This window comes from Oncorhynchus mykiss, chromosome 9 (genome assembly GCF_057628025.1).
Source record: "Oncorhynchus mykiss isolate SJ-2025 chromosome 9, ASM5762802v1, whole genome shotgun sequence".
In the NCBI taxonomy this organism is placed as follows: domain Eukaryota; kingdom Metazoa; phylum Chordata; class Actinopteri; order Salmoniformes; family Salmonidae; genus Oncorhynchus; species Oncorhynchus mykiss.
Window position 1 is genome coordinate 60,456,991 of NC_143030.1, and position 23,921 is coordinate 60,480,911.

Sequence of the window (23,921 nt, forward strand, 5' to 3'; positions counted from 1 at the left end):
CATGAGGAGTGGAGTCGTGTTGATTTGCTTTAGTGGAGTCCAGCTGATATTTGCTTCTCCAAATAGCTTGCTTACCCCTATGGGTGTCCCAAAACAAACCGACGAAGACAGCAGCTTGAGTTAATTTCGGAAGTATAATACCTCTTTGTTTATAAGGACAAGCCACACGTAAAAAAAAATATATATATATATATCACACACACACACACAGTTGAAGTCGGAAGTTTACATACACTTAGGTTGGAGTCATTAAAACTCGTTTTTCAACCACTCCACAAATTTCTTCTTAACAAACTATACTTTTGGCAAGTTGGTTAGGACATCTACTTTGTGCATGACACAAGTCATTTTTCCAACAATTGTTTACAGACAGGTTATTTCACTCATAATTCACTGTATCACAATTCCAGTGGGTCAGAAGTTTACATACACTAAATTGACTGTGCCTTTAAGTAGTTTGGAAAATTCCAGAAAATGATGTCATGGCTTTAGAAGCTTCTGATAGGCTAATTTACATAATTTGAGTCAATTGGAGATGTACCTGTGGATGAATTTCCACAGGTAAACGAGTACTTTTATCGACATAACCTGAAAGGCTGCTCAGCAAGGAAGAAGCCACTGCTCTAAAACTGCCATAAAAAATTGCACATGGGGACAAAATCATACATTTGGGAGAAATGTCCTCTGGTCTGATGAAACAAAAATAGAACTGTTTGGCCATAATGACCATCCTTATGTTTGGAGGAAAAGGGGGAGGCTTGCAAGCCAAAGAACACCATCCCAACCGTGAAGCACGGGGGTGGCAGCATCATGTTGTGGGGGTGCTTTGCTGCAGGAGTGACTGGTACACTTCACAAAAGAGATGGCATCATGAGGATGGAAAATTATGTGGATATATTGAAGCAACATCTCAAGACATCAGTCAGGAAGTTAAAGCTTGGTCGCAAATGGGTCTTCCAAATGGACAATGACCCCAAGCATACTTCCAAAGTTGTGACAAAATGGCTTAAGGACAACAAAGTCAAGGTATTGGAGTGGCCATCACAAAGCCCTGACCTCAATCCTATAGAAAATGTGTGGGCGAGCAAGGAGGCCAACAAACCTGACTCTGTCAGGAGGAATGGGCCAAAATTCACCCAACTTATTGTGGGAAGCTTGTGGAAGGCTGCCCGAAACGTTTTACATTACATTTTTCTCCCCAATTTCGTGGTATCCAATTGTAAATAGTTACTATCTTGTCTCATCGCCCGTACGGGCTCAGGAGAGACGAAGGTCCTCCAAAACACAACCCAAACAAGCCACACCTGGCAACCTTGGTTAGCGTGCACTGCGCCTGGCCCGCCACAGGAGTCGCTGGTGCACGATGAGACAAGGATATCCCTACCGGTCAAACTCTCCCTAACCCGGACGACACTAGGCCAATTGTGCATCGCCCCACGGACCTCCCGGTTGCGACAGAGCCTGGGTGCGAACCCAGAGTCTCTGGTGGCACAGCTTGCACTGCGATGCAGTGCCCTAGACCACTGCGCCACCCGGGAGGCTTCAAGTTCAACAATTTAAAGGCATACTTTTTAAAGGCATACTATTTGAGGGTATGTAAACTTCTGACCCACTGGGAGTGTGATGAAAGAAATATCAGCTGAAATAAATCATTCTCTCTACTATTATTCTGACATTTCACATCCTTAAAATAAATTGGTGATCCTAACTGACATAAGACAGGGAATTTTTACTAGGATTAAATGTCAGGTATTGTGAAAAACTGAGTTTAAATGTATGTATTTGGCTAAGGTGTATGTAAACTTCTGACTTCAACTGTATATATGTGTATGTATGTATGTATGTATGTTTTTTGAGTGTGATATATAGCTTTTGTAAGGTCTGAAGCTCCTCCTTTTTCAGTATAATATCTATTTTGTTTATAAGGACAAGCCACACATAAAATTATTTTGAGTGTGATAAATAGCTTTTATAAGGTCGGAAGCTCTTCCTTTTTTGTCAGTATTAGGTCTGAAGTCATCATTAAATAACAGTCATATGCACGGAGTTGGACACTTCACCATCATGGAAACTACTTTGCCCACTCTTGATGATTCATAGGTTTTGACATCAGTATCACATGGCTGATGGGCACCAACAAATTATTACTCCCATAATCAGCATTAGACAACATTCAAGGGTTTGAAGAAAAACACATTGAGATGGATTTGGGTCACATCAGTACAAACAATATAGATCCATATTCATGTAACTGCTTTGCTTACAGTATGTAGCTATTGAAAGTATGTAGGCTAGCTTCCAGTATTATTCAGTCTGGTAGCCTACACAGTGTTAAAAAAACCCAATGTTATCATGGTGGAAATACAACGTTAACCATTCACCATGTTCCCATACATCATATCAGAGGCCTGGCTCAATTAGAAGGCCGGCCTGGGGCCATGTTGAGACAGGGACATCCATTATAATGTCTCTATTTCTGTGAAGTGACCAACCCTAATTATGCTGCTGTGGAGCGGCTAGTTCACGCACAGTGGGTGAATGGAGACCCAGCAATGCTGTTCAATCATCTCATTCTGGGAGTGGACTGACTAACCCAGAGGGGGAGATGGGAATACACAGGAGACTCACTCTGTTTCTCTGTGTATTTACAATGTGTCTCATGGTGTTATGATATTTTCATAGTTTTAATGATATACAAGGCTGCATTTTACACAACAAGAGCAGATAATGTTGTAGAAACGTTGGAATAACTGTGAGCAGTTTAGTAGGACAGGCTATATGACGACCAAGCATTAATACAGGGAATTGATATCTGCACGCATGTCGCATGTTATTCACAGCATCATTTGAATACCAACCAGTAGTGTTATTTCTGCTGTCTGCCAGCGATGCAGAGCTCCTGTCTTTCATATTCAGTGTGTCTGTCTTTCACCAGTCCCTCTAATTGCTGTCAGAAACCTTTGAGGGGCTACTTGGTATTTCAAAAGGCTGCTGGGCTGGATGGCTTGCACCTATCAGTAATGTAGAATAGTAAATTATATTTTTGGTGGTTTTGTATTGCTTGACTGCACACACCTCCTGCAGCTCAGAGCTAATGCAAGCATCTCCCTTCGGGTGCTGTCTCTACCCAGTTACTTTGTTATTAGATGGGTGCTTTATCCAATGACAGACCGTTCAATAATGATATGTTCATTACACCAAATAGGGCTTTTGCTACATGTAATTAGATCGCCATCTGGCTATCATATCATACACAATTATACAATACCATAACATTAAGGCATATTTTATGCTTGTGGGGTATTTGTCATTCTAAACCAGGAAAACAGATGAGCATCTATCATCTGAAACAAATCCACATTTCCCTATGCATCTCAAATCTGTCAGATCCATAAACCCCCGTCTGACTAGCTGTGGGGTCTTGGGGAGGTGCTAAGAGGTTTTATAGGGTTTTTAAAGTAGACTCCATAGACATCTCTGTGTCTGCCATAACCAGCAGAGGCACCTGCTCCCCCTCAGCAAGACAAGCTGTGACAGGTGCAAAGCTGTCCTGTGTCAGTGGTAAAGTTCACGCTCGTCTTGAACTGTCAGACTGGAAAACAACCTGGCAGCTCCTCAAATGAATAAGATGGAGAGGGGGGGGGGGGGGGGAGAATGAGTGTGAGATGTTGGTGTGATATTAAAAGATAATGACCATAGGGTTACTCGGTGCAGTGACACACAAGTTTAGATTCATGTAGGCATTTTTGGAGTGTAGTGCACTGCTGTGATGAGCAGTTAATAGCTAGCTTATCCCCCCCAGTTGTTAGACGTGATTGAACTTGTCATCACTTTAGCTGGCCAGGCTTTTTCATCAATGGAGGACAATGTTTAGAAGGGAAATACATTTAGCTACAAGATATTATACATCCTGCTGCAGATACATTATTATCAGGACGTCATATTCACCCTCTCAGGATGTCTGGGGACTTTTCTGCAGACAGTTGATGTGTTTCGGCCAATCAAATGTGACACTTTTCATGGCTGTTATTCTTTTTAATATGGCACGTCAAACTCATCGCTGCGCTCTCTCTACAGCCACACTGTCACAGGCGCCACTGATGTGGCATCGAGAGAGACTCTTGAAAGGCCGGATGGTGTTCTGTGCTTTTCAAGGACAGAGAGAAAGTCTCTGTCTCAGAGTTCGCAGAAGTGTTTTATTTTAAATGGATGGAATGAAAAAGTAGGACGGGTGTCTTTTATTTATCTGGCGTTCTGTTCTTGTGAAGGATATTGGCTGGTATTCTGCAGTCATTAAATAGGATAGCTCATCAAGGATGGAGCTCATGGTATGCTAGGACTGAGTATAAGAATAACAGTGAAATGTAAAAAATAAAATCCAGGTATTAACTGTACTTTTTAAGTCATGGTTGTAATCATGTTGAAAATGTGTAATAAAAGTACACATTTAACAAAAATCTCTCCCTATCTTGTTTTTACCTTTCGGAAACAGCAAATCACTGTTTGCTATTGTATTCGATAACCTGGAATGTTCCAACAAGACTTTCCTGTCTATATAGGACTTCTGACTCGGTATCTGCAGTGCGCCTGCTTGCTCCTGTCTGGTTCCATTCATTTCAGATGAGCTCTAAACATAAGCAGTGAGCTACATCATTCATCAAAGTCACCACAAATGGATGGAGAAGAAAAAGAGAGCTGTTTTGTTGAATCCCCTTGACTACATGTTATTGAAGAAGGCCGTTTATTTCTTATTTTTGGTGTCAGGCCGCCCAATGAGAATCCCTTTGGGAACGGAGGAGAAGCAGATTTAGGTGGAGGTGAATTTCAGCATCACTGTCGGGTACACATTCAGCTCCTCTCCTCCTCTCCTGGCCCTGGCTGGCTCTCTGAACTGTCAGCTCCCCTCTCTGTCTCAGCTGCTGGAGAGAGAGACTCCTGGGTGCATTAGAAGGGCGAGGAGATTAGATACCAAACGCTGATATCTCTCGTAGCGCTGCATCACACCATTTGTATCTGGCCCCAGAGACCTGGCTTCGCTGGCTGCTGGCTCGCTAGCTGGCTGGGGAGATTTAAAGAGCATGCTCATTTTGGTTTTCATTTTCCTTTTTAGTTTTCAAAAGATGTCAGTGGATTTCACAACTTTAACTAGCTGTGTAGGCTGTTGTGTGTGGATGTATTGCTATATGTGCTTTTTGAATCCATGTTTACTGAGTCCTGATAGAGCTTCTGGATGCCTTTAGTAGGCACTACTGTTGTGATTATTGATTGTCCTATCTCTGAGGTGAGGTATTTGCCTCTGAATTCATTGATTGTTGTGGGGAGGCTATTTAATTGCTCTCCTCCGTGACGGCTGAAACACAGTTGGAACTGTACGATGGGGGAGACACGACTTGCATGTGTCAATGGACTCAAAAGCCCCCAGAGCCCTACATGTCTCAAAGCATACTGCTTATTGTTATGCAGGCAGCACAGCATGGGGCCCAGTGTGTGTCTGTCATGTGATGAAAAAAAATGATACCACCTATATTCATCCCACTCATTTGTGTTTAGCCAAGTTGAACATGCTTTGTATTTTTCTGTCCTTTTAGCTCAGACATTCCATGAAACGGTGACAAAGTATTTAACATATTCTCCCATTGGATAATTTTAGCAGTGTTGGTTTTTAATCCATTTAGGTATGATGGTATTTTAACCAATTTCTCCCAAGTGCTGTAATAAGAAAAGTACTTCGTATGCACAACAATAACCAATGAACACCTCACAGTAAATTACTGAAGTGAATAGTCTCGTGGAATTATCATGTGATCATTCTGAATATCACTATTTTGACTGTTAGATATGTTGTAAGTAGCTAGTTTTACTATCAATGACTGGATTATAAAGCATTGGCATTTTTACTAGATCATTTTAACCTCCCAGGCCATTAATCACTGTTTTATAACCATTTAGATGTTGCTTGTGCTTGTTACAGTAACTGGTTGTGACCCAAATCCATGCTTTAAAAAAGGTCTATAAAATATATTACACATCTCTCATTGTGGTGTAATATAGGCCTACACTACCGGTCAAAAGTTTTAGAACACCTACTCATTCAAAAGGTTTTTCTTTATTTTTACTATTTTCAGTGAAGACATCAAAACTATGAAATAACACATATGGAATCATGTAGTAATCAAAAAAGTGTTAAACAAATCTAAATATATTTTATATTTGAGATTCTTCAAAGTAGCCACACTTTGCCTTGAAGACGGCTTTGCAGACTCTTGGCATTCTCTCAATCAGCTTCACCTGGAATGCTTTTCCAACTGTCTTGATGGAGTTCCCACATATGCTGAACACTTGCTGGCTGCTTTTCCTTCACTCTGCGGTCCAACTCATCCCAAACCATCTCAATTTGGTTGAGGTCGGGGGATTGTGGAGGCCAGGTCATCTGATGCAGATCTCCATCACTCTCTTTCTTGGTAAAATAGCCCTTATACAGCCTGTAGGTGTGTTGGATCATTGATAGTCCCACTGAGCCCAAACCAGATGGGATGGCGTATCGCTGCAGGATGTGGTGGTAGCCATGCTGGTTAAGTGTGCATTGAATTCAAAATAAGTCACAGACAGTGTCACCAGCAAAGCACCCCCACACCATAACACCTCCTCCTTCATGCTTTACGGTGGGAAATACATGCAGAGATCATCCGTTCACCCACACCGCGTCTCACAAAGGCACAGCGGTTGGAACCAAAAATATCCAATTTGGACTCCAGACCAAGGGACAGATTTCCACCGGTGTAATGTCCAGTGCTCGTGTTTCTTGGCACAAGCAAGTCTCTTATTCTTCTTATTGGTGTCCTTTAGTAGTGGTTTCTTTGCAGCAAATTGACCACGAAGGCCTTATTCTCCTCTGAACAGTTGATGTTGAGATGGGCCTGTTACTTGAACTCTGAGGCATTTATTTGGGCTGCAGTTTCTGAGGATGGTAACTTTGATATCTTCCGTATTGACTGACCTTCATGTCTTAAAGTAATGATGGACTGTCATTTCTCTTTGCTTATTTGAGCTGTTCTTGCCATAATAGGGACTTTTACCAAATGGGGATATCTTCTGTATACTACCTTGTCACAACACAACTGATTGGCTCAAACACATTAAGGAGGAAGCAAATTCCACAAATGAACTTTTAACAAGGCACGCCTGTTAATTGAAATGCATTCCAGGTGACAAACCAGCTTCATGAGGTTATGTACGATAACTGTTGACTTTTTTGTAATCAGCTGCGTAAATCCAAACTCTGTCTTGTGTCAAAATTGTGAATTGGAAATGTAATCATATTTGATTTGACTTACCCCGGTTTCCACTGTTCTCCAAAAGATGTACAACCCCTTTTCCCTGGAAAGTGACTAGGCCTAAACATGTAGGCTATTTATTACAAACAGAAATATCTACATAGCATTTCAGCTGAAAAGAACGAAAGCAAAAGACATTCAGGAAAGATTCATTTCAGAAGGGGGAATATACATTAAATTACCTTTGGATAATCAGTCGCTGTCTGTTTACTGTGTCTTCAGGAAGCTTACAGGTGTCTGAAAATGGACACAGCTATTTACATTATTTCAAGAGAGCATCGTTAGAAGAGGCAATTATTTTAGTGGAGTGGATGGAGCTGGCTAACTGGCCTGCCAGTGGTAAGTGAGAAATCAAAGGCAGCGGCTGAGCTCAGAGACATGCCTCTCTCTGCCTGGGTCTGTGGGGGCAACTCCAGAGGTTAATGAATCTGCTAGGCCAGCTATCATCTAGGGAGGGAGAGAGTATCAAAGCACGTCACTCTCATAACGGGTTTTTCCTGCTCTTTTTTTTATCCAGGGTTGAAAGCTGAATTTACTGCCTAGTTATTTTTGTGTGTAGATACTGTCATTTGGATGAGTGTTGTTTAGTTAAAAGTATCAAGATTATAAATGCAATGCACTAGTTTGTGTGTACAGAGTTCTGCATTCTTTGTAAGTTAATTTATATTCCCAGGGCCCTGAATGTGGTACCTGAGTGCAATGCCGTCTTTTTAAATGTCACTGTTCTCCACCATCTCCAGATCCTCTTTTTCATTTAACTGTCCCTTTTCTTTTCACTTTTCTCTTTCTCTCTCCTGACACCATCTTCACCCGTGGTGTGTTTCTCTCCGTCTCTCGCTCCCTTTGTGATCTCTGTCATCCAACACACCTTCTCTCTATTCACCCTCGCTTCCGTTCCCCGCACCTACATTCTATTTTCCAAAGTGTCATCTACAATCCCTGAGTTTCTGGCTCCAGATCAGTAGAAATGTGTAGTTCATTAGAGCTCCCCCCGTGTAATGTAGAACACTGACATCTTATGTAGAGGCCTGATGATGGCATGACTCACATCACTCGATTGCTTTATAGATACCAGACAGGCTGTGCTGTAAGGAACAATATCATCATACTTCATCTTACAGTAGCAGAAGCTCTAAGTGTTAGAGGCAGACCCCCAGCATGGATCATCACGGCTCTAAGAGCTGGGGTTTTACATGTACCTGTCACTGTTAGTGATACAACATTCAACAATCCTCAGCCCTGTGGATGATGGCTGAAACAACAGATATTTTAAGGCCCTATAAAATCTACAATACAAAGAACGCGGACGAAATCCAGATATTAAATTGGAAGTTAACAAAATAAAAAAATACATTGAACAGTAGGGAATCAACTAAATATATTGAACAGAATGTATCAGTGATTCGTATTTCCTGCAACTTTCTGAAGAGGCAACGAGAACTCCCCTTGTCTGTGTATGTGCATCTACCACTTTGTGTAGCCGTTAGCGATGATACTAATGAAAAGTCTTCTGGTAGATGGAAACAATTTCCCAAAAACCTTCTCAATTAAATGTTAATTACAAAGTAGCCTATGCTTGCCTGGCAGAATGATATCATGATTGTTTACATCAATCCAGTGGGTATTTATCATCACATGTTAGCTACAAAAATACTGCAAAAAAAAAAACTGGCTCTTGCTGATGCACACTGGAAAGAGTTACTACACGCAAAATCTATTGCCCAATGTTATAGAATGGTGTTGGAATGTATTGCGGCAGGTTTGCAAGCTCCTGCTATTTTGTGTTTTCTTTCGCTAATCCAAACTTTTTTTGGACATAATGTTTCCGCCATCGTTTCCTATGACCGAAAAAAGCTTCTGGACATCAGAACAGCGATCACTAACCTCGATTTGGATGAAGATTTCTACTTCAACTAGTGGAATGCACAGGACATACAGCACTGTTCACCCCGGACAAGGCCCTAATGCCCGAGACTCGGGAAGAGAAAGAGACGGCGATATAGAGGCGGGCGTGCAGGCACCTTAATGAAGCTACGCCGGTGACTAACTTAAGAACGGTAATATCCTATGTTTCTCGGAAACTTGGCTGAATAAGGACATGGATAATACACATATACTGTAACTGGTTTCTATATGCATCGGCAGGACAGAACGGCAGCGTCGGTTATGCTCAAGGTGGATGGGTGTGTCTTTGTTAACAGCAGCTTTTAAGGAAGTCTCGAGGTTCTGCTCCGATGAGTTAGAATACTTCATGATAAGCAGTAGAACATACTACTTACCAAGAGAGTTTTCATCTAGATTTTTCATAGCTGTCTTTTTACCACCACAAACCGATGCTGGCACTTTTAGATCGCACTCAATGAGCTGTATAGGGCCAAAAGCAAACATGAAAAGCTCATCCAGAGGCGGCACTCTTAGTGGCCTGTGATTTTAATGCAGGAGAACTGAAATCCGTTTCACCTCATTTCTACCAGCAGGTCCTCTGTGCAAATAGAGCTGAAAAAAACTTGAATTACCTTTACTCCACGCACAAAGCTCTTCCTGACAGGACGCTCCCAAGTGGTGAGGGTAGGCAACAATACATCCACCACTCTGAACCTCAACACGGGGACCCCTCAGGGGTGTGTGCTTAGTCCCATCCTGCACTCCCTGTTCACCCACGACTGTGTGGCCACTCACAACTCCAACAACATCATTAAGTTTGCCGACAACATGATGGTGGTAGGCCTGATCACAGACGACAATGAGACAGCCTATAGGGAGGAGGTCGGAGACCTGGCAGTGTGATGCCAGGACAACAACCTCTCCCTCTACGTCAGCAAGACAAAGGAGCTGATTGTGGACTACAGGAAACGGAGGGCCGAGCACACCCCCATTCATATTGACATGGCTGTAGTGGAGTGGGTCGAGAGCTTCAAGTTCCTCAATGTCCACACACTAAGGCTCTATCATGGTCCAAAGACACCAACACAGTCCTGAATAGGGCAAGACAAGTCCTTTTCCCCCGAGAAGGCTGAAAAGATTTGGCATAGGCCCTCAGATTCTCAAAAAGTTATACAGCTGTACCATTGATGCTCCCTGACATCAAGGACCTCTATACCAAGCGGTGTCAGAGGAAGGCCCTAAAAATTATCAAAGAATCTAGCCACCCAAGTCATAGACTGTTCTCTCTGCTACCTCACAGCAAGAGGTGCTGATGCACCAAGTTTGGAACCAACAGTACCCTGAACAGCTTCTACCCCCAAAACCATAAGACTCCTAAATAGTTAAATAGTTAACCAAATAGCTACCCAGACTACCTGCATTGACCCTTTTTTGCACTAACATTTTTGGCAGCCTCACATACGCCGCTGCTACTGTTTACTATCTGTTACTTTTATTCCTAGTTATATGTACATACAGGGCATTCAGAAAGTATTCAGACCCCTTGAATTTTCCCACATTTTGTTACGTTAGTCTTATTCTAAAATGGATAACTCCCCCTGTCTGTGTATGTGCGGTACGTGAAGAATGGGAGAAACTCAGATACAGGTGTGCCAAGCTTGTAGCAACATACCCAAAAAGACTCAAGGCTGTAGTCGCTGCCAAAGGTGCTTCAACAAAGTACTGAGTGAAGGGTCTGAATACTTGTATTAATGTGATATTTCCATTTTGTATTTGTAATAAATTTGCAAAAATGTATAAAAACATGTTTTTCTTTGTCATTATGGGGTATTGTGTGTAGATTGATGGGGGACGGGACAATTTAATCCATTTTAGAATAAGGCTGTAATGCAACAAAATGTGAAAAAGTAAAGGGCTCTGAATACTTTCCGAATGCACTGTATCTAGGTGAAGCCCAAGTCAAGGATGTGGATGGTACTGCTGGGTGTAATGAGAGACAGCGCTGAAGTTTTGGCATCAGAATTATTGCTCCATAATTGGTTGTTCAAAGCCAGTGGGACTTCTTTCGCTCTCTGCTACCGGGGAGAACCAGCAACGAACACACAGTCCTCATCTGGCCACCATCCCAGCAAATGTTGTCTACCAACTGTTGTCTAACCACCAAAACAAGGGAAGGATAATTTCTAAACTTTCAAACTCATAACCATGTCACAGAATAGAAGCATTTATATTCAGAGGTGGACCTAGTGACTGTGGTTGCAGTGTTATGAGATATTTAAAAAGCAAGAGAGTGAAAGGGGAAGACTGTTGTGATGGAATTCAATGGGGGTGAGAGTGGAATTTGGATGAGTTGTTGTGGTACAGCAACTTCCAGCCCAGAATATGGATCAGAATAGGAAAATGCAAATGATGGTTGTGTAATGGCGTGATGTTGTCTGTGCTGTGCAGTGTGACTATCAGACTGCAACTTGGAATTATTACTTATTTGGAGCCTTGAGCGGAATTCCTCCACCTGAGTTCAAATAAGCTGCTGCTGTAGATTCTAATAAGCAAGTTACCACACAGCTCGCCTCGCTCATTAGATCTCATGGGAATAGATGATATAAATGGTTTATTTCCCATCCCAGCCATGCTCAGTCATTTTTCATACTGTCCAATCAAATAGATATCCATCTCTCCACTTACAGCATAGTGTGGGCTGCAATCCCCCTGCCTTTCGGCCATTTTCTCAAGATAACCACAAAGAAAATAGAAAGATTTAAGAAAAGGTTACGTGCAGTGAGAAAGTGGTGAATCTCTATTTGTCTGTCATTAGTGAAATCTTACAAAAAAGTTCAAGTGTTGAGGTATTCTGCATTAAGACAATACCATGATGAGCCACCTCTAGCTTTGATCAACGCACAATAATAACTCCACATTTCAACGGAAGATGAAGACAGCAGTCCTCCCAGGATTTCTCAAACCTAAAAGATTCCTCTCCATCTTATCCTGCTCCCCTTCGTCTGTCTTTCTGTTGCAGTTTTTTCCAGCAATTATTGAAGTGATTTGTTTATTCTATTACTCCAGACATTTCAGATCTAATTTCTAAAGTCCATTGAGGCCTCTAATTAAAATATGCAGATAGGGTGTTAATTATTAGACACGCCATCTTTGAATTAGCATTGTATCCAAATCAATGTAGTCATTCATGTAGGCTTTGATCAAATAAATATACACAGACTGTTGTATTGTCAATCATTCACATATTTTCCCTCTAAACCCATATTTGGCATCATGTCATACAAATGTGTCATCCCGATTCATACAGAAACGTGATCAACAACCACTACAAAGAGCCTATCCATTTAATGACCGTTTACATCAATGCTTTGAATAAAATAAATCTTTAGGTCTAGATTGAATCAGATCTAACGTTAACCGTCCATAGCCGACACCCACATACAGTGCCTTGCAAAAGTATTCGGCCCCCTTGAACTTTGCGACCTATTGCCACATTTCAGGCTTCAAACATAAAGATATAAAACTGTATTTTTTTGTGAAGAATCAACAACAAGTGGGACACAATCATGAAGTGGAACGACATTTATTGGATATTTCAAACTTTTTTAACAAATCAAAAACTGAAAAATTGGGCGTGCAAAATTATTCAGCCCTCTTAAGTTAATACTTTGTAGCGCCACCTTTTGCTGCGATTACAGCTGTAAGTCGCTTGGTATGTCTCTATCAGTTTTGCACATCGAGAGACATTTTTTCACATTCCTCCTTGCAAAACAGCTCGAGCTCAGTGAGGTTGGATGGAGAGCATTTGTGAACAGCAGTTTTCAGTTCTTTCCACAGATTCTCGATTGGATTCAGGTCTGGACTTTGACTTGGCCATTCTAACACCTGGATATGTTTATTTTTGAACCATTCCATTGTAGATTTTGCTTTATGTTTTGGATCATTGTCTTGTTGGAAGACAAATCTCCGTCCCAGTCTCAGGTCTTTTGCAGACTCCATCAGGTTTTCTTCCAGAATGGTCCTGTATTTGGCTCCATCCATCTTCCCATCAATTTTAACCATCTTCCCTGTCCCTGCTGAAGAAAAGCAGGCCCAAACCATGATGCTGCCACCACCATGTTTGACAGTGGGGATGGTGTGTTCAGCTGTGTTGCTTTTACGCCAAACATAATGTTTTGCATTGTTGCCAAAAAGTTCAATTTTGGTTTCATCTGACCAGAGCACCTTCTTCCACATGTTTGGTGTGTCTCCCAGGTGGCTTGTGGCAAACTTTAAACAACACTTTTTATGGATATCTTTAAGAAATGGCTTTCTTCTTGCCACTCTTCCATAAAGGCCAGATTTGTGCAATATACGACTGATTGTTGTCCTATGGACAGAGTCTCCCACCTCAGCTGTAGATCTCTGCAGTTCATCCAGAGTGATCATGGGCCTCTTGGCTGCATCTCTGATCAGTCTTCTCCTTGTATGAGCTGAAAGTTTAGAGGGACGGCCAGGTCTTAGTAGATTTGCAGTGGTCTGATACTCCTTCCATTTCAATATTATCGCTTGCACAGTGCTCCTTGGGATGTTTAAAGCTTGGGAAATCTTTTTGTATCCAAATCCGGCTTTAAACTTCTTCACAACAGTATCTCGGACCTGCCTGGTGTGTTCCTTGTTCTTCATGATGCTCTCTGCGCTTTTGACGGACCTCTGAGACTATCACAGTGCAGGTGCATTTATACGGAGACTTGATTACACACAGGTGGATTGTATTTACCCTCATTAGTCATTTAGGTCAACATTGGATCATTCAGAGATCCTCACTGAACTTCTGGAGAGAGTTTGCTGCACTGAAAGTAAAGGGGCTGAATAATTTTGCACGCCCAATTTTTCAGTTTTTGATTAGTTAAAAAAGTTTGAAATATCCAATAAATGTTGTTCCACTTCATGATTGTGTCCCACTTGTTGTTGATTCTTCACAAAAAAATACAGTTTTATATCTTTATGTTTGAAGCCTGAAATGTGGCAAAAGGTCGCAAAGTTCAAGGGGGCCGAATACTTTCGCAAGGCACTGTAGCTTAATGTTTTTGAGGTGTAACTGTGTTGGAGCTGTCAAATCGGTGAACAGCTGCTCTTGATCATTGTCACAAAGCCACACCTGTCACACTCCTGTTACAAGTTCACAATGACAAAGTGTAGGCTATATAGAAATAATGACGCTCAAATTGAAAATCATCAAACTAAATAATGAGGATTTCTATCAGCCTAATTGAAGTGTAGATTACATCTCACATTCCAGTGTTCAAACTTGTAAGCAAGGCTACATGGAATTTCTCTTAATGTGACTCTTAATGCATGGGATTTCTCTTAATGGCAATTTCCGCTTTAGGTATAATACCAGTAGCCGCTTGTGGACTCAGTTCCACCGACAAAACAACCGCTATGCAGATGTTGGCTAAAGCGAATCTGATTGAATAGAGCCCTTAGGCTGCTGCTCCTCCACTTCCCACCATGTAATGCTGAATCAATGCAAAGTGTGTTTTGTGTCTGGCAAATGAAAAATACAAAGGGGTTTGATCAATTTACAAGTGAGATATGACTGAGGGCTTGTAGCTTTCCGGAGTGGGAGACAAAGAATGTTAGATAGAAATTTGAAGAAGAAATGGAATTTCTTTATTGCCTCTATGCAATGTCCTCCGGTATCCTAGTGGAGATTGAATAGGCCTACCACCTGGGAGCTAACGATAAGCTAGCAGGAGCACCGGACTTTCAGCACCATGGCCAGCTCCTGCTCTCTGTGTCTCACATTGAATGCAGTTCTGTCTCTCATTCTCTCAGTTCTGTCTCTCATGAATACTCAAGGTTGATGTGATTTTTGAGGGTAGTGTTTTCTAAGAAGCACCAATTATGTTCCAGCACTTCCCTGTGGAAAGTGTACTATTTGAGGCATTGCTAGAGTTTGATATTGTGCTACCCATCTGAGTTTTTTGTGACTTTTTGGAGGTTACTTCTAGAACACAATGGTTTGCCGTGCTGACTCCGTTGTCTGCCGAGGAAAGACACTTTCACCAGTGTTAGACAGATTTCAAACAGTGTGAGCAGCAGTACACCAGTGGGGTTGTGTGGTTGCTTCCTCTGAGCCCCCGTCACCATGAAGGGGATTAGCTACAAATTAAAAATGTGTTTAAGAGAGTGTTTAAGAGGATTTGGGCCCAGTTAATAGGCAGATGTGCTGCGATCAGAAAAACTGATGTCTTCATTCTGCTAAAGCTAGTTTACCCATGTGAGGGATTTTAGCCCGTGTTATACATGGAGAGGAGCCAGCTCAGCCCAGGCAGCTTCCCCGCTCTCCTCCCACCCAGGCAGATGTCTGGAAGGAGGCCCATATCTAGCTCCACTTCCATGTGAATTACAGTGGGAAACAGAAGATGTTCTTACTTCAGAATGTGCTACGCTCTTTTGACATTCAGTAGGTTAGCTGATATCCACGTGGGCAAGAGTAAACATTTAATGCAGGCTTATATCCCCGGGGCCACGAATGTGTAAAATGTATGCACGCATGACTGTAGGTCGTTTTGGATAAAAGTGTGTGCTAAATGGCATATATTTAGAGGTTCACAGCAAAGCTGTGAACACACTGTTATTGTCTGAATTCTTATTCACTTTTTTTCTTAACATGGTCAAATGACTCAAGCATAGACTGGTAACTTGTTTTCTAATTTGGCACACAGAAAAGAGTAAGAGCTAGAGGCCATGAGTAACTTGGTCAAAAATAATGGCACCAATTGACCTATAAGGGGCACTGTTATGAGCAGTCTCACAGATACAGTATGTCGCCCTGTTTGACCTAAAGACTTGAAACTTTGTGTGCATGATGAACAAATTTGCCCATAAGGTCTGTCATTATTTCCCTCCTAGGACATTTTTGAAAACCTTTGAAAAACATATTCTAATGAAACCTATGTCCAAATACATCTGTTAACTTAGTTTGAGAAACGCTAAGGGATTGGTTAAAGCCATAATTCTTAATTGAAACAATAACAAAGGGTCACCCCACCTTTATTTTGGTTTTAAAAAAGCTGTGGGATGGGCCTGGGGAAATGTAACCACTCTCAAATTCATAGACAGAGATGATGCGATGATGACCCTCCATGATTATAGTTTTAACCATCTGTTGAGGCTATACAGTGTTTGTTTACATTTACTTATTTTACTAACATTGGAGTTAAACAAACTTATATTTTTGGTTCTGATGGGGTACGACAGTTGAACTAAGCTCATGTGGCAAGTTATAAGAATCAATGGTTATATATAGTTCATTAAGTCCAAAAATGTATCTAAGGGTTCTAGTTTTAAGAGATGGCTGAGTTATTGACGAATCAGGAAATCTGATTTTACCTGTCTATTTACATCTTTTGTACATCCACTCCACAATGAACTATGAACTTAAAACGTTTGGGGGTCATCATATACATTGCCATGATGAACCATGTTAAGTTTGGCATATCTTAAAAAATAAGGAAACTATTAACAATTAACTTTTTTGACTATGTACACTACTGTTCAAAAGTTTGGGGTCACTTAGAAATGTCCTTGTTTTTGAAACAAAAGCACATTTTCTGTCCATTTAAAATAACATCAAATTGATCAGAAATACAGTGTAGACATTGTTAATGTTGTAAATGACTATTGTAACTGGAAACGGCAGATTTTTCATGGAATATCTACATAGGCGTACAGAGGCCCATTATCAGCAACCATCAAGTTTATCATTTTAAAAGTCTAATTGATCATCAGAAAACCCTTTTGCAATGTTAGCAGAGCTGAAAACTGTTGTCTTGATTAAAGAAGCAATACAACGGGCCTTCTTTAGACTAGTTGAGTATCTGGAGCATCAGCATTTGTGGGTTCGATTACAGGCTCAAAATGGCCAGAAACAAAAAACTTTCTTTTGAAACTCATCAGTCTATTCTTGTTCTGAGAAATGAAGGCTATTCCATACGAGAAATTCCCAAGAAATTGAAGATCTCGTTCAACGCTGTGTACCATTCCCTTCACAGAACAGCGCAAACTGGCTAACCAGAATAGAAAGAGGAGTGGGAAGCCCCGGTGCACAACTGAGCAAGAGGACAAGTACATTAGAATGTGAAATATCAGGAAAATAACACTAATCCATTAATCAAATTGAACCCAGAATTGATATATACTGAACAAAAATTTAACGCAACATGCAACAATTTCAAAGATTTCACTGAGTTACAGTTCATATGAGGAAATCAGTCAACTGAAATAAAATCATTAGGCCCGAATCTATGGATTCCACATGACTGGAAATACAGATATGCATCTGTTGGTCACAGATACCTTTAAAAACAATGGGCTCACAATGGGTCTCAGGATCTCATCATAGTATTTTTGTGCATTTAATTTGCCATCGATAAAATTGCGCAATTGTATTTGTTGTCCGTAGCTAATGGCTGCCCATACCATAATCCCACCATGGGACACTCTGTTCACAACGTTGACATCAGCAAACCCCTCGCCAACACGAAGCCATACATATGGTCTGCGGTTGTGAGGCCGGTTGGATATAGTGCCAAATTCTCTAAAACGACATTGGTAGAGAAATTAACATTCAATTCTCTGGCAACAGCTCTGGTGGACATTCCTACAGTAAGCATGCAAATTGCACACTCCCTCAACTTGAGACATCTGCGGCATTGTGTTGTTTGACAAAAATACACATTTTAGAGTGGCGTTCAGCATAAGGTGCACCTGTGTAATTATCACGCTGTTTAATCAGCTTCTTGATATGCCACACCCATCTGAGTTTTTTGTGACTTTGGATTATCTTGGCGTTGGAGAAATGCTCACTAACAGGGATGTAACCAAATTTGTGCACAAAATTTTAAAGAATATTTTTGTGCATATGGAACATTTCTGGGATCTTTTATTTCAGCTCATGGAACATGGGACCAACACTTTACATGTTGCGTTTATATTTTTGTTCAGTATATAAACTCAATACATTAAGTGATGACTTTAAGAATGATTTACCTGCTGCATTCAAATCAACCTAGAGCACTAGACTAAACTTCACTTGTGTCATGCTTGTGGTATTGAGATAAACATTGTAAAGCTTTCACTGATTGCACATAAATTAAGATAGTTCATACATGATAGAGTGCTTGCTTTGTTATCCAACTGATCTTGTGTTCTTTCTGTTATCCTGTGAACCCCGTCCATTGCTGCTTGCAACTGTATTATTACATTATATTATTATGACAGGCTATGTAAACTGTATTATTATTGCACTGCATATTTACACTTTGTGTTTGTGAACACATTCACAACTATCTGAGCGTTTGTTTAGTAAGCACTCCATCACAGATTGAGTGTGGTTTTATGCTGGAGAGAGATACACCCAAGTCCTCTTTAGTTTGCCAGCCCTTCAGCAAGGCTGAACTAATCAGTTATGACATTGCTTATCAGAACTACTTTTGAAAATATACCAAAGCTGTCTGTTATAGTTCAAAGCTATATCTTAACTGAAAAAAACAAAACAATAGTATTGCTTCTTTAACAGCAACAAGGGAGCTGTTTTGACAGTAATGCCTTCTTTAGATTACATGCAGAGTGGTAATATTAATACCAACACTTTTTATTACAAACATTGAATAATTACACTAACTAAATAGCAAGCCAGGTGAGCACAATGAGATTCATCAAAATATAAATGTTTTATCTAGTAAATGAGAATTTATGATTTAAATTCCTCATAGTTGCTTAGAAACACAAGTCTTTATGGATTGTGTTCCTTAAAGAGTGTTGTATTTGCAGAAGGCCTATAGCACGGAAATACAATTTCTTTATGCACACTATTACTAGGGTTTACTCAACATTCTATTTGAGACTTTTACAATCACAGTGTATTATCACTGTAAATCAATGAGCAAAACAGCGATATTGTCTTCAGAGAGAACTGGGTCATCTTTTTCATAGCCAACTGCTTTTTCTCCATACAGCTGTGTTCACAGAGGTTCCCCATGACATCACAGCACAGAGTGGTCAGGACGTGGAGATGGCGTGCTCCTTCCGGGGGGCAGGCCCCTCCTACTCCCTGGAGATCCAGTGGTGGTACATCAGAAACCACAGAGACTGGACAGAGAAACAGCCCTGGACCACCAATCAGGTAGCTAGACTGGTATTTGGTATTTTATTAGGAACCCCATTAGCTGTTGCAAAAGCAGCAGCTACTCTTCCTGGGGTCCACATAAAACATGAAACAAGACATAATATAGAACATTAATAGACAAGAACAGCTCAAGGACGGAAATACATAAACTTTTTTTAAAGGCACACGTAGCCTACATATCAATACATACACACAAACTATCTAGATCAAATAGGGGAGAGGCGTTGTGAGGTATTGCTTTTTTTTTTTTTTTATAAACAGATTTGCAGTTTTTTTTAGCAAAATGAGATGGAATGGAGTTCCATGCAATAATGTCTCTATATAATACTGTACGCTTTCTTGATTTTGTTCTGGATTTGGGGACTCTGAAATGACTCCTGGTGGCATGTCTGGAGGGGTAAGTGTGTGTGTCGGAGCTGTGTGGAAGTTGACAATGCAAACAATTTGGGATTTTCAACACATTAAGAGACTGCTCGCTCTCTGTCACTGCTTAGAGAATGTTGCTGAGGAGGTGTTCTGTGATCAGTGATCACGGGGATGCGGCAGAGCATGGATAGTTGTGGAACAGTCTTCCTATTCTCCTTCATTGCAAATCACAATGTAAATAGCAAATAGCAGTAAGTAGTGTAGGATATGCACACAAACTCCTTTACTCAGTCTCAATCTTTAGTTTGCCATCGTGCACAGCTATAGGCCAGAATCAGGACCAACTAATAAAGGACACAGAGCTAAACTGAGTGAGGTGAGCAGCACGTAACAAACCACACATGAATCACTGCAGTAGGCAGAAATAGCAGCAGGTTCCCCAGGTGCCCCGGAGGCACAAGAACAGAAGAGGAGGCTGAGGAAGTATTTCATCAGGAGGACTACCTGAGCTGGGCAAAGCAGAGCAGGTTTTCCATAAGGACGTGACGTTTTCCAGGCCTCCTGCTGTCTTTCGACACTTTTTAATTGGAAAAGGGAGAAATGTAAAGAAACTTCCTCTCACCTCACTCAGATTCATTATTCATGACGTGCCCCTGGAGGACTGGCTGTTACACCATGCCTCCCTTGCTGGAGCGTGGGCCAGGTGGTGCTACTGGCCTAGAATACTGTACAGTCTGTGTTGTAATGTAGTCAGGCCTACACTCTTTTCCTGGATGAACCATGTCTACAGGATAATATATTGGTTCCTCTCAGGTTGAAATGTATTGCATACTTTTTTTGGTTTTGAATTCATATTATAAATGTGAGTTATGCTACGAATGTGGAGATGAGTACCTTGGGGGGAAACACAGGTCTCACTTCTAGATCTATTGCTCTGAATAGAGTGGTGATTCTCCGCATACAGTATGCAGACTATGCACAGAGGAACACTGGGTTTATGTCATTTTGAGTCCAGCTGTACCTTTTTGATGCAATTACCTGTAAAGTGGGCATTATTAGGCCCATTGTTCTGCTCTGATCAAATGGCCTGGAAGTGGACTCATTGATGTAAGGCATTTTTACGCAATGAAGAAAATGTTATAAAAGTATGTCTAATGTTTCTCATTCTTTGAAATATTTTCCTACAGGTTGTACCCCAGGATGAGATGTCAAAGGATGCTACCAAAATAAGTGTGAGTCTTTACTGCATTATATGTTATATCTCCTACCTCTCTGGTGTCTCTTTTACACATTTGTTTGTCTTGTTGGTCATTTAGTGTCCAATAGAGGCCTCATTACCAAAATTATACAATAAATGGTAGGGTTAGGGGGAAAACAAATATATGTATGTGTGTGTGTGTGTGTGTGTGTGTGTGTGTGTGTGTGTGTGTGTGTGTGTGTGTGTGTGTGTGTGTGTGTGTGTGTGTGTGTGTGTGTGTATTTACATATATATATTTTTTTTTTATTATATACAGTTAAAGTCGGAGGTTTACATACACCTTAGCCAAATACATTTAACTCAGTTTTTCACAATTCCTGACATTTAATCCTAGTAGAAATTCCCTGTCTTAGGTCAGTTACGATTACCACTTTATTTTAAGAATGTGAAATGTCAGAATAATTGTAGAGAGAATGATTTATTTCAGATTTAATTTATTTCATCACATTCCCAGTGGGTCAGAAGTTTACATACTCAATTAGTATTTGGTTGCATTGCTTTTAAATGGTTTAACTTGGTCAAAAATGTCGGATAGCCTTCCACAAGCTTCCCACAATAAGTTGGATGAATTTGGGCCCATTCCTCCTAGAAGGAGCTGGTGTAACTGAGTCAGGTTTGTAGGCCTCCTTGCTCGCACACACTTTTTCAGTTCTGCCCACAAATGTTTCTATAGGATTGAGGTATGGGCTTTGTGATGGCCACTCCAATACCTTGACTTTGTTGTCCTTAAGCCATTTTGCCACAACTTTGGAAGTATGCTTGGGGTCATTGTCTATTTGGAAGACCCATTTGCGACCAAGGTTTAACTTCCTGACTGATGTCTTGAGAGGTTGCTTCAATATATCGACATCCTTTTCCATGCTCATGATGCCATCTCTTTTGTGAAGTGCACCAGTCCCTCCTGCAGCAAAGCACCCCCACAACATGATGCTGCCACCCCCGTGCTTCACGATTGCAAGTTTTCCCACTTTTCCTCCAAGCATAACGATGGTCATTATGGCCAAACAGTTCTATGTTTGTTTCATCAGACCAGAGGACATTTCTCCAAGAACTACGATCTTTGTCCCCATGTGCAGTTGCAAACTGTAGTCTGGCTTTTTTATGGAGGTTTTGGAGCAGTGGCTTCTTCCTTGCTGAGCGGCCTTTCAGGTTATGTCGATATAGGACTCGTTTTACTGTGGATATAGATGCTTTTGTACCTGTTTCCTCCAGCATCTTCACAAGGTCCTTTGCTGTTGTTCTGGGATTGATTTGCACTTTTCGCACCAAAGTACATTCATCTCTAGGAGACAGTATGATGGCTGAGTGGTCCCATGGTGTTTATACTTGCGTACTATTGTTTGTACAGATGAACGTAATACCTTCAGGCATTTGGAAATTGCTCGCAAGATGAACCAGACTTGTGGAGGTATACCATTTTCTTCTGAGGTCTTCGCTGATTTGTTTTGATTTTTCCATGATGTCAAGGAAAGAGGCACTGAGTTTGAAGGTAGGCCTTGAAATACATCCATAGGTACACCTCCAATTGACTCAAATGATGTAAATTAGCCAATCAGAGGCTTCTAAAGCCATGACATAATTTTCTGGAATTTTTCAAGCTGTTTAAAGGCACAGTCAACTTAGTGTATGTAAACTTCTGACCCACTGGAAATGTGATACAGTGAATTATAAGTGAAATAATCTGTCTGTAGGAAAAATAACTTGTCATGCTCAAAGAAGATGTCCTAACTGTCTTGCCAAAAGTATAGTTTGTTAACAAGAAATTTGTGGAGTGGTTGAAAAACGAATATGTAAACTTCCGACTTCAACTGTATATATGTATTTACAAAATATATATATGGGGGATTGGAAAATATGCAGACAATTACATTGATGGAAGCCACAATCTATCTGCAATATTAAAGCTGATCTAATCCCTAAATAAAATATCAAACAACATTTTTAAAAGTAATCAATAAATATTGCAATTTCTTGGAAGCTGATTGTCAGTACACTTGCTTCTGCTACAGTTGTGTGTTTCAGATCTATAGGAAACAGAGGCTACAGTGCAGTAAGGTCTTATTTTCTTCTCTCAGTAAAGCATGAATGGGCCAAACTTTACAAGTGCTGTCTTTACAAGTGCGATCTGCTGTCTTAATTTAAAAAAAGAGAGACTGCGTGCTCCCTGCTGAAGAATGATTAGAGAGTCAACGGATCTTTTGATAGCTCATCTGGCGTGGCGTAGTTCCTTGTTGCCACCAGGCTGACTGAGGGTAATGATTTGTTATCAGCTAGTTCTGTGCTCGAACAGCAGCTATTCATCTTGCTGTGTGTGGAGGAGTATAAACCAGGTTCTCCCTCTACTCCATTGTCTCCAGGAAAAGATTAAGCCTATCTCTGATCTGATGTTTCCTCCCTGGTTCAATTCCCTATTGGCTGGCTAGCTGCTGCTGACTAACTATAATGAAACCACCAGCTGTGGTGTGGAAGAGGATGCCACTGGGCCATCGCTCAGCTGGTAAAACGGTGTCGTGAGTTCCAGCCCAGAGTCATCGGTTCCAGCAGACATGGATGCATACCAGCCTTTCATGTTTCCCCACAAGTATAGCTAATGGCATCAACCAGACTGAAAACACCAATAAGCTTTTCGGCACCTTGTATATGGCCTTAAAAGTTTAAGTATTTTCATGTTCTATTGATGCTATGAGATTATACTAAACCATGCAGGCCTACAGTGGTTTGCGAATGTATTCACCCCCTTGGCATTTTTCATATTTTGTTGCCTTACAACTAGGAATTAAAATGCATTTTTCCTATTTTGTTGCCTTACAACTTGGAATTAAAATATTTTTTTGGGGGGGGTGTTGTATAAATTGATTTACACAACATGCCTACCACTTTGAAGATGCTAAATATTTTTTTA

General features: G+C 40.9%; 1 protein-coding gene across 1 annotated transcript in view; it reads left to right on the forward strand.

Annotated features, from left to right (window-relative positions):
• LOC110532409 (V-set and transmembrane domain-containing protein 2-like protein) overlaps positions 1-23,921 on the forward strand; it is a 35,329-nt gene that overhangs the window by 5,631 nt on the left and 5,777 nt on the right. Inside the window, exons 2-3 of the mRNA XM_021616291.3 lie at positions 19,226-19,392; positions 20,949-20,993. Coding sequence (XP_021471966.1) covers positions 19,226-19,392; positions 20,949-20,993 — 212 coding nt within the window. The remainder of the gene's footprint in view (positions 1-19,225; positions 19,393-20,948; positions 20,994-23,921) is intronic.